This window comes from Hippoglossus hippoglossus, chromosome 1 (assembly GCF_009819705.1).
Source record: "Hippoglossus hippoglossus isolate fHipHip1 chromosome 1, fHipHip1.pri, whole genome shotgun sequence".
NCBI lineage: Eukaryota > Metazoa > Chordata > Actinopteri > Pleuronectiformes > Pleuronectidae > Hippoglossus > Hippoglossus hippoglossus.
Window position 1 is genome coordinate 26953128 of NC_047151.1, and position 16116 is coordinate 26969243.

The 16116-nt window shown below is 41.5% G+C and overlaps 1 protein-coding gene across 1 annotated transcript in view; it reads right to left on the bottom strand.

Moving 5' to 3' along the window:
• Positions 1-1428: 1428 nt before the first annotated feature.
• LOC117757534 (B-cell receptor CD22-like) overlaps positions 1429-16116 on the bottom strand; it is a 51529-nt gene continuing 36841 nt past the window's right edge. The window contains exons 5-7 of the mRNA XM_034578886.1: positions 2913-2970; positions 2169-2257; positions 1429-1829 (exon numbers count right to left, since the gene is read on the bottom strand). Coding sequence (XP_034434777.1) covers positions 2177-2257; positions 2913-2970 — 139 coding nt within the window. The 3' untranslated portion in view covers positions 1429-1829; positions 2169-2176. The remainder of the gene's footprint in view (positions 1830-2168; positions 2258-2912; positions 2971-16116) is intronic.

Consider the following 16116-nt stretch of genomic DNA (forward strand, 5'->3'; position numbering starts at 1 on the left):
GATAGGAAAGGCGTTGTCTTGTCTGATAAATACGCATGCTTACACACACAGAACATACAGACGATAAAACAGAAACACAATGTTTCACACTCCAATGAACAAAAACACTGTGTCTGCAAAACTACTGAAGACTCACAAAGCTTCAGCCGGATAAAGGCTTTTTCTTAATACACAAAACTTAACACTGTCAGAATGTGAAGATTTGCCCAGCTACTATCAAAGGAGTGACGAACCTGGGAGCGGCTCCTCATCATTGGTGGATTCCAGTTCCAAGATGCTGGGACCACGCCTTCAACCTACTATTATAAATATTGCACCTGTCATCCGTTCGGGGCGACTCTTGACTACCCCGAGCTACGGACTAAAAGCCGAGGCTGTGCCTTGAGTGCCCATAGCTATGCTGTACCTTTTCATTGCTTCTAAATAAATACTTTTTGAACTAAGACCGACCCTTCTCATACCTAAGGATAAAAGAACACGACATGGTGTGTTTTTATATTCCAGCTAACTTTAAAAACCCTGCAGTGAGTATCATCTCAGGGGGATGTTCCATTTGCCAACAATGAGAGGAGGGGGGGATATGTATTTCTAGTACTTTCTTATTTTTATTTTATAGCCAATGATTCGGCTAAATCAGTCCTAACATCTTTGTGAGATTCTTTTCAGTACTTACAAAAGGAGTAATGTTTTATGTGCCTTTTATTTTCATGTGAATATGTTGTATGTCAGTATTCTGGTCTGTGAACCCCCCTGTCGCGCTGTGGTACGTGCCGCTCAGGAACCTGTCTCTCTGTCTGGGAGCTGAAAGAGAGACAGGTATGTTTACGGACTGTTCCGCTTCTAAGTGTCATTCCAACGTTTAGTGCATGTTGCTGTGACTGCTTTCTGAAAGAGCAACATAAGACAGCTGTAGTGTGTAAAGCCCAAGTCTGTACTGTGAGGAGTGTTCAGAGTTATTTCAAAAGTTAGCGTTGCATTGTTTTCTGCTCCTTTGAAGTGCCGCCGATTCGCGCCGCAGCAACCCGCGGCATTATGGGAGATGTAGTTTTCTTGTGGGATTTGTATAGAACGAGTGTGAAGTGCATTGTTTTTTTTTCAAATGTTGTTTGTGAACCCACATTAAGTCATTGTGTTTGCTCTGTGATGGGTTAGACATGTGAGGCAGGGAATATTTATGTTTATTTTGTCCTTTGGTTTACATTATAATTTCATGCATCCTTTACAGTAGTCTAAGAAGAGGATGTGAACTGATGCAGTCCCTGTCACATGTTGTATCAGTACAGTAAAAGAGAGCTGTGGTGTCGGAGTGATTTTGTGGTGTGTCGCAGTCTCGCTACAATAAGAGAGAATCATAAAATCACAATACATAATATTATCCATGTAATAACCACATTAATATCATGTATAAGACACGAGATGAGTCATGTGGTGTTACCACAGCCTCAAAGGCTCATCACCAAGACCTCCAACATAGTTCAGAGGGTAACAGCAAAAACAAAATCTATTTATTGCAGAAAAGACAACAACTTCAACAACAGGCCGGCAAAATGGACAAAAGAAGGAAAACCCAACACACCAACCCACAAAGGGTCGTAGGACCTGAGAATCTTCCTTCAACCTAAACCAACATCAGAACTAAAGCTCACAGAAATAAAGCTGCGAAAACTGGACGACTGGACCCATCAGAAAAGAAAAAGAAAAGAAACAACACAACAATACTCTTGCTCTAAAGGTCATGCTGTACAAACTGCTGCTGCTGCAACCAGGGATGGAAAGATAGATACTTCCTGTTTCCTCTCACATACTTTCATCAACCAATTACAGTGCACCTGAGGAGAAAAGAAAACAGGAAACCATGAGTAGAAAGGAAATGTGTGGGTGTTTTCCTCTTCATTAAAAAGCATGGTCTTTTAGTTTGAGAGCTGGACTTGCACGTTCAGATTTTGTGGTGTTTTACTCAAAACCCTGCGCTTGCACTCACACAGCTCCTGCTGGTGCTTAGATTTGCTCTGCTTGTGCTCAAACTCTGCGCTTGCACTCAGATATTTTGTTGCTTGGACAGATTTCCTGTATTTAATAACTACACACTATGGTTTCTGTAAAACTCGCTTGTACGGATGTACTCTGAAGTCGTCCATCTTGGTTATGTTTGTCACAGTGGCTCTGACCTGAGGCTTCACACCAGGTCTTCCTGCTCCTCTGTATCTTCTGTCTGTGCTGCAGCAGCGACGTTCTCATACTCAGGACAGTTGTGTGACTGATGGGGGAGAGATGAGAAAATATTAAGCTTCACTGGACTTTATTCATGAAACCTGCATATAATCACAGTTCATTCAAAATAGTTTGAACGTTGTTGCGCCCCCTGTCCATTCGTTTGTTTGTTCATCAGCAGGATTACACAAAAACTGCTAAACTGATTTCCACAAAACTTGGTGGAAGGATGGGACATGGGCCAAGAAAGAAGTGTCAACGTGACGTCACCCATTGGTTTGTGAGCTGCCATTTTGAAGCCTCCATTTTTGACATGTTGTCCAGCGCCATCTTGGATCTTTGAAACCAGAAGTAACCATATTTGGAGGGGAGGGGGTGGAGCCTGACTCAGGGCCCAAGGACACTGCCCGCCCACCTAAACCTGCAACCTGCACCCAGTACTAGCTGTCAATCACACGGTATCCATGCCCCAATGCCTGCGGTGCTTTATGGTCTATTTGACTCTAAGTGGATCATTCACTTCACTTTCTAGACCCAGAGTCTACGTCCATTTTAATATACGGTCAATGGAAAGAACCTTTTACATTTTGGGGCAGATTCAGACAAAGTAGCTGATCCAAGAAATGTTTTATCTCTTTCTCTAACATTGTGAGATGAAAACAGTGATATGGAGTCATTCTTTTGGCCTCACTGTCTCTCACCTCTATCATCTCCACAGCTTCATTCGCTTCTGATTTCAAGCTCAGAGTTTTCTTCATCCTGGATCGAAAACAACAACAAACACAACATTTGACAAAATGAACTTCATAACACTGAAACTAGTGTTTGAAGACATTTGAAGAAGACAGTAAAAGAGCAGAGGGTGAACTGATGGATTTGTATTGTTTTACCTCGTCCACAGAGTCCAGATAAGCACTGGAACCAGCATGACCACCAGAGTCAGCCTGATGATATTCATGATTATCACTGACTTCCCTAGACAACAGACAGGAGACATGAGCAGTGTGGTTAGACTGATGACTCAGTTTGCCAGGTGATGCTGTTGGTCAGTCAGTATTGTTCATGTGCAATATGATGGGCTTGATATACAGCTGTGACAAATCTGGAAATCATGAGTATTGATGGTTTAAGGTTCTGGTGCAATGAAAAGGTGGGGGGGGGGGGTTAGGCTGTAAAAGTCAGAGAGCTAAAATCACCTGCTCCAACAGTCAGATGTAAGGTGGCCTTACTACGTCCTTGTGTGTTCTGGGCCTCACACTGATACTTTCCACCATGTTCAGCTGTGATATCAGTGATGGTGAAGATTTGTCCTGATGCTTTTGGTGAGTCCTCGTTCTCCTTGTACCAGGTGTAATTAGCTGCTGGGTTAGCATCACTGCTGCAGGTCAGAGTCACTGAGCTGCCCTCCATGATCTCACCAGAGGGACTCACTGACACAGAGGGAGGCTTTGGAGCATCTGGAGGATAGTCTATATTGACACACAGGATGAGAATACAATCAAAAAACTGTCTGTGTTACTTGTTAAAAGGTTACATTTAAATTATTTCCATATTATTGTAGCTTCATGAGGAGGCGTAAACTCACACAATGTAGGAGAAGGGAAACGCTCATGTCCTTCTATAGCACAGTGATAGCTGTCTTCAGCATTAAAGTGTCGGAGGTGAAAGTATTTTTTTCGTCCAACAGGTTTATTGTTATTGTACCAAACGTAGGAAAGATGATCAGGGAGCTGACACCTGCTGTGACAGGTCAGCTCTGTCCAGGTAGAATATGGATTGGCTGTTGATCTCCTCACATGTACCTGGAGCTGAGGGGCTGTGAACAAACATGTTATTTTATTTCAACATACACACTAACATTTCAAACTGACTCTAATGTAAATGTTACCTGTGACAGACAGAGTGACTCCAGCTGAACCAGTTAAACTCCCATTAGGTTGGTTTGTTGTGAACCTGAACTTGTACACAGCTGAGTCGCTCTCTCTCAGGTTAGAGATTCTCAGAGTGCACTTGTTGTTTTCACAGAGATACTCCACACGACCTGAATACTCCGGATCAGTCCTTAGATCAACGTTAATCCCATTACTCTCTTGAATGAACCAGAAAGTTTCCTGAACTGTAGTATCATGGTGATTCAACCTGGATGGGTATGTGTAGGTACAGTTAATGTCCACTGTTGATCCTCTGAAGGCACAGATCTCAGTAGAAGTGTATCTCACATCCCAGTCAATCTGACTCCATACCACTGTAACACAGAGCACATCAGAGAATCAGAAGATGAACTGATACATTTACAAAACTAACTCCATGTATTTTCTCTGGTGAATCACCAGTCGGCAGGTTTTCATTTTAAGATGATGACGATGCCAAGATGAGGAAACTTTCAGTTCACAAAAAACACAGGGAAGTGCCCTTTAAACTTCAGTGTAAGGGAGAAACACACTGTTGGAGGTGAGGAACATGAGGGACCTTGTAGAAGTTGCTCTTATAATAGAGCAAACTGGCCAATATGGAGGAAATGATCTGTATCTTTTATGCAGAGTCGACCAAAGATGGACGACACGTCTCCACTTCCTCCCACTCTCCAGAAATGAAGCCAAAATATCCTGGATACCAACGCTGCCATCTTTCACATTTGGAACCACAGTCTGCACAGTAGTGATCTGGAGATGGAGCCACAGTATCAAGGTCCCGCCCATACATGAGCTCGACCAATCCTGAGTCAGCCTCAGCTGTCAATCATGAAGTTTAATCTAATTTTCATTTCATCAAATAACATATTAAAACCAAACTTATGAGAAACATGAACAATAGAGTGTGATAAGAACGACCTAAAATGACACAAACTATCTTTGAGAAAAATGTATTTGTCTTTTTAGATTGGTCCATGTTCCATCCACTAACATGGAGGAGACAGGATGTATGTTCTATACTGCATCCAGCCACCAGGGGGCGATCACAATGCTTTGTCTTCACTTCTTGGGAGCAGTCATGTCTTCCATCTTTATTTACACAAGCTGAATACTAGTACTAGTACTACACTAGTTTGTCAGTACTGACAGTAGTATCCCAAGAGTTCAATGTGCCCATGCAGAAAAAAGTATTTAAAGACACATGAAGTTATGGTACTATGCATTATCTCAAATACTCCAGCAGATGGTGCTGTTAGTGAAATACTGTAGATTAAACTCACACATTGATGGAGAGCGGAAATCCTCGTGTCCTTTAACAGCACAGGAAACTCTGTCTGCAGAATTAAAATAACCTGAATAAGATGCTCCTTCAATCTTCTTCTGTTGATTCTGGATGGGTATGTGTAGGTACAGGTAATGTCCACTGTTGATCCTCTGACGGCACAGATCTCAGTAGAAGTGTAACTCACATCCCAGCCATTCTCACACTGTACCACTGTAACACAGAGAATCAGATTCATAACGACACCAGAGAACACTTAGTTTACTTTTTACTTTCTGTAGAAAAGAAACACATTTCCATGAGCAGCATTCCATAGCATTTCAACTGATGACTCCACACACTGATGACAATTCCTGCATCGATGATGATGATAATAATAATGATATTAATATTAATAATAATAATAATAATAATATTAATAATGATAATAATAATAATAAGTTGCAGACTCTTTAATATGTTGAGCTCTAGACGATAGAAACTTCTAAACAAAGATACAAATTAATACTGATGATAATTCATTCATATATTTTCTTTCTGCATCACTTTACAGGTGGTGATCTGAAAATGAATGAATGGTTCATTTATATTTTTACTTTCTTTCTCAAACTCACTTCAGGTGAATCAGAAGTCCGAGTGTAAAATAGAGTGAAACATGAATGTAGACGTACAGTACCTGTCACAGTGAGAAGAAGGACAACAAATCCACTCGCTGCTGCAGTTACACTCATAGTAGCTGCTGCTCTCGTCTGTGACTTCAAACAATAAAAACGTCCACAGATAAATAATGTGCACAAGATGAAACTCAGTCACATCACAGACACGTCTACCTACAACACAGAAGAGGCTGAGAATAAAGACAGATTCTGAAAGAGAAAGATAAATTTAAACTGTTAAACACACCCACCTTCCTTCCTCTTTACACTTACATGCTTGCTGAGCCAGAAGGTGTTATATTAAACTGTGGTTTGTACGAGTGTGGCAAACAACTTTAGTGGCTGTTCATACCAAACCTGTATCATCCACATCACAACATCTCACTGACACAAGAAAGACAAATTTAAGGAGACTTGAGAGAAACTGGGCTGTTTTTAATCTCATCAGTTCAGTGTCTCATTAAGATGTAATAAAGATTGACATGAAAAAGACAAATTAAAAAAAGATTTAAAATTGAACTGGAAAATAAACTGCCATTAATACTTTAAGTGAGATTCAAATATAGTAAGAGTTTCAAAACAAAAGCAAATTACAACAAATGAGCTTCACATTTAATGGAAAAACACAAATTTATAAACAGATAAATCATTAAAAAATACTTTTAATGATCCCGAAAGAAAATCTGCTTTGTTGCAAAACTGTACATCACAAAGTTAGAAAAGAGGAAGTTGTGAGTGAACAACAAATGAAATAAACAAGACTATAAATATGAATAATGTTGTGAAGAAAAAGAAAAAGTATAATTAATATCAGTCTCCTAAAGGTGCAGCAAACAAACTAATTATGTTACTAAAATTACCAAAACTAATATTATAATAATGAAACAATAATCCTAATGAAGAATAAGTGATAATATATAATCTTTTTTGTATAACTTATAAACCTGGATCACAGCAGTACAACATTATTCTGTTCGTAACAACATTCGAGCTTCGCACCCTGAGAGAGACGTCAGAGGAAAATGGCCGCCGTGTGAACATGGTGGATTAAAACACACCTAACTCCTTCTTCTTCACGTGTTTAACACGTGATGTGAGAAATACCACAAAACACTAAAGTGAAATCAATGGGCCTGATGCAAACTTTGAACAGACACCAGAGGCAACACAACTCATCTGGTGTCAGCAGTTCACTTTGTGTTAACGGTCACATTCAAGGCGTTCATCACGTAAGTAGCAGCTCACATCCACATGAGATTATTTTATGAATAGAAAAAAGTTAATTACAAGTTTACAGTTTGTCGACCGTCTGACACACACCGCAGATATTTTCATGTTTGAAGCTGCAAGTTATAAAATGTTTGATATTTTTCATTCAGGCTAAATGTGGTGTTTTTAACAACTTCTACAAGTTGCTGATATATTTCAGATAAAAGTCGAGTCACCGAAGTCAATTTATCCATTAGCTGTCAAGACAAGTCACTTAAAACTGAACATTCACTTCAACAATGATGCTGGAGTCTGACTGTCACCAAAGTAGGATTCATCCTGTGGGGACCATGAACAGTTGTATGAACTTCTATTCAAATCCATCCCGCAGCTGTTGAGATATTTCCATCGGGACTAAGGTGATTTCCAGACGTTGGTCTAAACAGCAGGAGGTTTTTTGACTGTGCTGTACAATGCAGCTGGATCCTCTCCAGTGTCCTGACCTCTGGTTCTGAAAGGAGATAAAACAAATAAATGATCAGGAGGTCATGGAGCCGTAGCATTAAAGGAGACATATTGAGTTTCAAAGTTCTGCTAAGTTAAAAAGCCCAAAGTCTGAGCTCCTCTCCTGGTAAAACGAGCTCCTCTGCCCCACAGAAAAAATGAAGCTCCTGAAACACCTCACCAGTAGTCCCACCCATACCTCTGCATCATCGGCAGAAGCCAGGGCTGTAGCAAACGTAGCATAAGCAGTATTTAAACGTAAACAGTGGTGCGTTGAACACATTGTGTTACGAAGTGTTGCAACAATGTCAGCGGAGGAGGTCATTCTTGACGTTCTCGTGGAAAACATCTCGGAGGTAGATGATGTGGGTTAAAATACGTGTTGAATGCTTCAATACAGGCTGAATGTCACAGTCTCTGCTTCCGTCATCTGGAACAGCAGCTTCTAACACCAGCATCTGTAGAGAACTTTAGAATCCATTGTGTCACTGCCTTTTTAAAACAGTCGCTGCTGATTGGGGAACACCTCTGACACACCCACCAAACGAGAGCCCGCTGCACACGGGTTCAAACAAACATGTCGTTCACCACGGAAACGATAGTTAAACTATAAGAAATGATTTGAGATTGAATGTGTCCCTCGTAAAGTGAGGGTGGAGGTTTCCTACACGCACAGGAAGTGGTTAACCAATCACAACAGAGTGGGCCGGGTGACCAATCAGAGCAGACTGGGCATTATCAGGAGGGGGGGACTTAAAGAGACAGGAGCCAAAACCAAGTGTTTGAGACAGAGGCTGAAAAGAGGAGCTGCAGCAATAGACAGTCGGAGGAAAGTGATGTTTTCTGAACATTAAACATTTTAAAGTCACAACACTAATTAAAATGATCAAACTGAATATGAGCAGAATATGTCTCCTTTAACAAATACATATGTTTAAACAAACAAGAAAATGAAAGTGTAAAAACAAATGACTTCTATAGGATATATCTCTGTTTATGATGTTTTGTGGTGTTAGTGAGGATAATGGTCCTGAATGAAGAGCTGCTCACCTCGGGGCAGATCTGTTAAAGTTGACAGAAGCGTACGCAACCTCCTCCGCCTCCTTGTGTTTGCTGGGTTCAGCTGATCCGATGTTGGAGGAGACAGGATCCGTCTGTCTCTTCATGAAGTGGACACTAGCATAGTGAAGGTCACAGTTTTCCTCAGACTGAATGGGTAGACGCTGCAAACACAAATTTGCTTTTGAATCTTGTACATGTGGCAGTATTGACAACGTTAGAGTCCAACTATAGCAGCTATTGATTTATTTAAACCGCCTCCTTCTACACCAGACGTGTTTCAAGGACAGGAAACATGTGATTCTGCTAAAAACCAAAAGGAGGGAAGGTCTTCAGTTTGAATTCCAAACACTAACACTTCAAACTTCTCACTTAGTGTGTCTGTGAGCCACTTGTGTGTGCGCTTTCACCTCTGTTGTGTAAAGATAAGACTTCATCTGGGAGCTGGATGTTCACGTACTGCAGCCAAGTTTGGTCAAAACAAGTTGTTTAACATCATTTAATTAGAGGTCGAGCTACACACAATATAATCCCTAGACCCCAAAACTATCTGTAAGCAAATCATTGATAAAAACTCTTTTAGCACTATATTTTGGGTGTATAGTGTGTATCATTTAATTGTATAACACTTTAATACAACTGCAGGTCTACAGACACAGAGGCACTTAAAAAAAGAAAAGTCAGGCTCACAGGAACTAGAAGGAGCGAGAAGGAAGGGGGATAGGCCACACCCCCTTAACTCCCTTCTTTCTCTCAGTCTTGTTCCGACCAGCAACGAGTACACAACTCTCCGTCTCGCCGATGCACCACGCCCTACTCACCGACACTCAATGCCACACAGCGCTATCTCTCCAAACTCGTAACACAATTACCTCAAATTCACGTAAAAGGGCAACATACTCACTAAATACAGATATGAAAGAACACGACTGCTCTGTGGATCAACCTTTAATTATAGAGCTGCATCCACACACAGCCAACACTGACTTTATTTGTCCCAACGACACAGACTACGAACAGCAGTCTCACACACACTTAGTCTCAGACAGAACAACGCAAAATCAACATATTACACAGCCACACCCAATGGTGATCTGCTCCACATTACAGTGCTCCACACTAAAGATATCTGAACCAATCAATACAATCTTTCACAAACTTTGACAAGATTTAAAGCAGCACATGTTACAACTCAACAAACTTAGAGCAGCATCAAGTGTCATAGTTCAGCAAAATCTGTTGAACAAACCGCACAGCACAGAAAATTATAACACTCAGCGATTTGCTTAAATGGATAGATTACCAGAAGGAAATTCAAACACCAGATGATTGTTTTTACAATGGCAATTTTGACTGTGATTTTAATAACTAGTTTTTAATCTTCACATGACAGAGAAAAGGGTTTGATATGAGAAATAGTGGCGTTTGAAAGGATTGGACGCTGAACTGTGTGTCTCACCTGCTCACTGTGGTCAAGTCTGTCCCCAGGATCAGCAGATTGCTGAGAGTTTCTCTTTCTTCTGATCAATTGAACCAAATAACAAACAATATACATAATAATTGAGTTGATTTAATTTAACAGGACAAATTTTCATGAATTCATCGTACAAAGCTTTAGTGGAACAGATTTGCTCACCTGATCAGTAGGAACACGGAGAGGAGAGTCACAGCGAGGAAAACTGCAGCGGCTGATCCAATGAGTGCTGATGTCCATGACAATACTTAAAGGGGACATAGCATGCCCATTTTACCACAAGTTGATATGGTTCCTTGGGGTCTTAATGAAATGTCTGTAACATACTTTGGTCAAAATACCACAAGGATCATTTCAAACAGCTCCTTTTTACCCTGTATAAAACAGCCCTCCACAGAGTGACCTGTTTTGAGTGCCTGTTCCTTTAAATGCGAATGAGCCAGCTCCCCCCTCCCCCCTCTCCCCCCATGATTTTAAACGATATAAATTACATATTTTATATGATATAAATTATCAAATATGCATCCCATACTTTGTATTCCCCTTCTGTTACAAGCAGACAGACAGAGAGAGAAAGAGGGGTGGGGGGGGGGGGTATGAAGACCATCATTTACCCCCGAACCCCGACATTCAACGGGTACAACAACAAGCGGAGAAAGCAGAATCGCGGGCTGACCTTATATATACAGTCTATGGGGCTGACCAGCGGAGAAATGCACGTCCCGTGTGAACAGCCAGGCGGCTGCTCGGCTTGAGAACGGCGCTGCGCTGCCTCGCTGCGGCGCTTCCGCGTCCGGTGTACCCCGGCGTAACTACTGTAACCCGGCGTAACTACTGTAACCCGGCGTGCTGAGTAGTGCTGAACACTGCGGAAGTCTTCCACACTGCTGGCTGTGTGGAAGACCGCTGCGAGGCAGCGCAGCGCCGTTCTCAAGCGCGCAGCCGCCTGGCTGTTCACACGGGACGTGCATTTCTCCGCGCTGGTCAGCCCCATGTAGGGAGACTTCCAGTTCCTTGTTACGACACAAAACCCAGGAAGCTCAATCGAGTCGCTCAAGCATGACGTTTCTGACTTAGAGGAACTATAACAAAATGCGCGAGTGTTTTTTTCCCAGAGTTTTTGGGTTGGTAGACATGCCAGATACCCACATTAACCTGTAGAAGCACTAACAAAGTGGAATTTGCATGCTATGTCCCCTTTAAAGGTGCAGGACGAAACATTTACAAAAAGTACTTTGTTAAGTACTTTCTAAGTTTCTTTTCTAATAAAACGTGTGAAGAGCTCTGTTCAGAGTGGCCTGTTTGTGGGCATGTTTATTAAAATGTTAATGAGCCACTGCTCCCCCTGCTGGGAGGTGTATGTGTGACGTGTGCACAGGAGCAGGGTTTTGTTTTCACCACTGTCTGTCTGCTGAGAGCTGTTTGCTCGTCACGTGAATGTGCACAGTGAAGGAAATATCTTTCAAGTTTACTGAGGATGGTGAAAGCTTTATGGATGTTTTAACAGACGCTGGGTGGATTCCTCTTTGTGCTGCTGATGGTCTGACTGTGAATATTTATGGGGCAGAAGTCAAACGACCCATATCTGCACATTTAAAATGTAAAGGACAAAGAATGGGACAGATTCAATATATCTTCACTTCATAACCTGTGTTTCACTCACATGTCACAGTAATAAAGATGTTTGCTGAACTCCTTCCCAGCTCATTCTCAGCTGTGCAGTAATACTCTCCAGAGTCTGACGACCGGATGGAGCTGAGGACAAATTGTGTCCCTTCACTGAGACGTTGAACTTGTTTATCCCCACTTCTCTTGGACCAGGTGTATTTAGCTGCTGGGTTAGCATCACTGCTGCAGGTCAGATTCACTGAGCTGCCCTCCATGATCTCACCAGAGGGACTCACTGACACAGAGGGAGGCTTTGGAGCATCTGAAGGATAGTTTATATTAACACACAGGAGGAGAATACAATCAAAACACTGTCTGTATTATTTGTTAAAAGTTTAAATTTAAATTATTTCCACATTATTGTAGCTTCATGAGGAGGCGTAAACTCACACAATGTAGGAGAAGGGAAACGCTCATGTCCTTCTATAGCACAGTGATAGCTGTCTTCAGCATTAAAGTGTTGGAGGTGAAAGTATTTTTTTTGTCCAACAAGTTCATTGTGATTGTACCAAACGTAGGAAAGATGATCAGGGAGCTGACACCTGCTGTGACAGGTCAGCTCTGTCCAGGTAGAATATGGATTGGCTGTTGATCTCCTCACATGTACCTGGAGCTGAGGATCTGTGAACAAACATGTTATTTTATTTCAACATACACACTAACATTTCAAACTGACTCTAATGTAAATGTTACCTGTGACAGACAGAGTGACTCCAGCTGAACCAGTTAAACTCCCATTAGGTTGGTTTGTTGTGAACCTGAACTTGTACACAGCTGAGTCGCTCTCTCTCAGGTTAGAGATTCTCAGAGTGCACTTGTTGTTTTCACAGAGATACTCCACACGACCTGAATACTCCGGATCAGTCCTTAGATCAACGTAAATCCCTTTACTCACTTTAATGAACCAGAATGTTTTCTGAACTGTAGTATCATGGTTATTCAACCTGGATGGGTATGTGTAGGTACAGGTAATGTCCACTGTTGATCCTCTGAAGGCACAGATCTCAGTAGAAGTGTAACTCACATCCCAGTCAATCTGACTCCTTACCACTGTAACACAGAGCACATCAGAGAATCAGAAGATAAACTTGTACATTTATAAAACTAACTCCATGTATTTTCTCTGGTGAATCACCAGTCGGCAGGTTTTCATTTTAAGATGATGATGATGCCAAGATGAGGAAACTTTCAGTTCACAAAAAACACAGGGAAGTGCCCTTTAGACTTTAGTGTGAGGGAGAAACACACTGTTGGAGGTGAGGAACATGAGGGACCTTGTAGAAGTTGCTCTTATAATGGAGCAAACTGGCCAATATGGAGGAAATGATCTGTGTCTTTTATGCAGAGTCGACCAAAGATGGACGACACGTCTCCACTTCCTCCCACTCTCCAGAAATGAAGCCAAAATATCCTGGATACCAACGCTGCCATCTTTCACATTTGGAACCACAGTCTGCACAGTAGTGGTCTGGAGATGGAGCCACAGTATCAAGGTCCCGCCGATACACGATCCTAATGTCAGGCCTGGAAAACCTTGTAGGGATTAAAGGTACAGCACTCAAGTGGTTTGAGTCTTCTTTAACAGATCGGAGTTTCTCTGTCCACCTGGGTGAATACTCCTCGGGGAAGGCCCCACTTACATGTGGGGTACCTCAAGGATCCGTTCTAGGCCCTGTCCTTTTCTCTCTATATATGCTGCCCCTAGCCTCAATTTTTGAAAAATATAATGTCTCCTTTCATTGCTTTGCAGACGACATTCAAATATACTTGCCCCTGAACCAAAAAACTATCACTGCAGCCCCTCTTTGATTGCTTAAATGACGTAAAATCATGGATGGACTCAAACTTCCTCAAATTAAACAACAATAAAACTGAGGTTATCATATTTGGACAATCAGAACTGCAAGATATGGTCAATCTTGGGCCGTTGGCTTCTTATACTCACTCCACTGTAAAGAGTCTTGGTGTTCTTTTTGACAGGGCTTTTAATCGTCAGAGGTAGCTTTTTTCAACTTCGACAAATAGCAAAGGTAAAGCCCTACCTACCACAAAAAGACCTAGAGAGAATTATCCACGCATTTATAACCTCCCGTCTGGATTATTGTAATTCCCTGTATGTAGGCTTAGACAAATCATCCATTAAACGCCTGCAGCTAGTCCAAAATGCTGCTGCTCGCCTGCTGACTAGGACAAAAAAGAGAGACCATATTACACCCACGTTGCGCCTCCTACACTGGCTTCCTGTTTGTCACAGGATCGTTTTTAAAATCTCACTTTTAACTTTTAAATCTCTTAATGGACTGGCACCGTCTTACTTATCGGAACTTCTCTTTATGCACACTCCAGTTAGGGAACTGAGATCAGCAACGCAACTGCTCCTTGACAAACCTCAGACAAGGCTAGTAACCAGAGGTGATCGCGCCTTCGCAGTAGCCGACCCAAACCTGTGGAGCAACCTATCACTTCACATCAGCTCTGCCCCGTCTTTAACAAACTTCAAATCGCTACTAAAAACACACCTGTTCTCCCAGGCTTTCTGCTCGAGTTGAGTGTGTTTCATCGCAGCTGATTTTATTTCTCTCATCATATATCTTTTATTTTATTTCATTTATTTATTTATGTTTTATCTTATTTTACATTAATAATTGTATTTTATTTGTATTACTTGCACTATAATGTATTACCTTTTTACTGTCCCTTTGTTGTACCATTACTCCTGTAAAGCACTTTGGTCAACCAAGTTGTTTTTAAATGTGCTATACAAATAAAATTGACATTGACATTGACATGAGCTCGACCAATCCTGAGTCAGCGTCAGCTGTCAATCATGAAGTTTAATCTACTTTTCATTTCATCCAATAACAAATTAAAACCAAACTTATGAGAAACATGAACAATAGAGTGTGATAAGAACGACCTAAAATGACAGAAACCATCTTTGAGAAAAATGTATTTGACTTTTTAGATTGGTCCATGTCCTTCCCACTAACATGGAGGAGGCAGGATGTATGTTCTATACTGCAGCCAGCCACCAGGGGGAAATCAAGATGCTTTGGATTCACTTCTTGGGACCAGTAATGACTTCAATCTATATTTACACAAGCAGAATACTAGTACTAGTACTACACTAGTTTGTCAGTACTGACAGTAGTATCCCAAGAGTTCAATGTGCCCATGCAGAAAAAAGTATTTAAAGACACATGAAGTTATGGTACAATGCATTATCTCAAATACTCCAGCAGATGGTGCTGTTAGTGAAATACTGTAGATTAAACTCACACATTGACGGAGAGCGGAAATCCTCGTGTCCTTTAACAGCACAGGAAACTGTGTCTGCAGAATTAAAGAAACCTGAATAAGATGCTCCTTCCGTCTTCTTCTGTTGATTCTTGTACCAGACGTAGTTCAGATGATCAGGAAGACGACAACTGCTCTGACACCTGAGCTCTGCATGGTTAGAAGAGTCACCCTTCACTGATCTGCTCACCTCCACATGCAAATCTGTGTGTGAGAATAAGGAATTCATTTTAGTCCAAACTGACAACACACACATGCATATAAAAGTGCACAGACACACTCAAGTGAACCAAACAAGATGTAGGAAATAAATGAATGAATGTTCAGATGTAAATGTTACCTGTGACAGACAGAGTGACTCCAGCTGAACCAGTTAAACTCCCAGTAGGTTGGTTTGTTGTGAACCTGAACTTGTACACAGCTGAGTCGCTCTCTGTCAGGTTAGAGATTCTCAGAGTGCACTTGTTGTTTCCACAGAGATACTCCACACGACCTGAATACTCCGGATCAGTCCTTAGATCAACGTAAATCCCATTACTCTCTTGAATGAACCAGAAAGTTTCCTGAACTGTAGTATCATGGTTATTAAATGTGGATGGGTATGTGTAGGTACAGTTAATGTCCACTGTTGATCCTCTGAAGGCACAGATCTCAGTAGAAGTGTAACTCACATCCCAGCCATTCTCACACTGTACCACTGTAACACAGAGAATCAGATTCATAACGACACCAGAGAACACTTAGTTTACTTTTTACTTTCTGTGGAAAAGAAACACATTTCCATGAGCAGCATTCCATAGCATTTCAACTAATGACTCCACACACTGATGACAATTCCTGCAT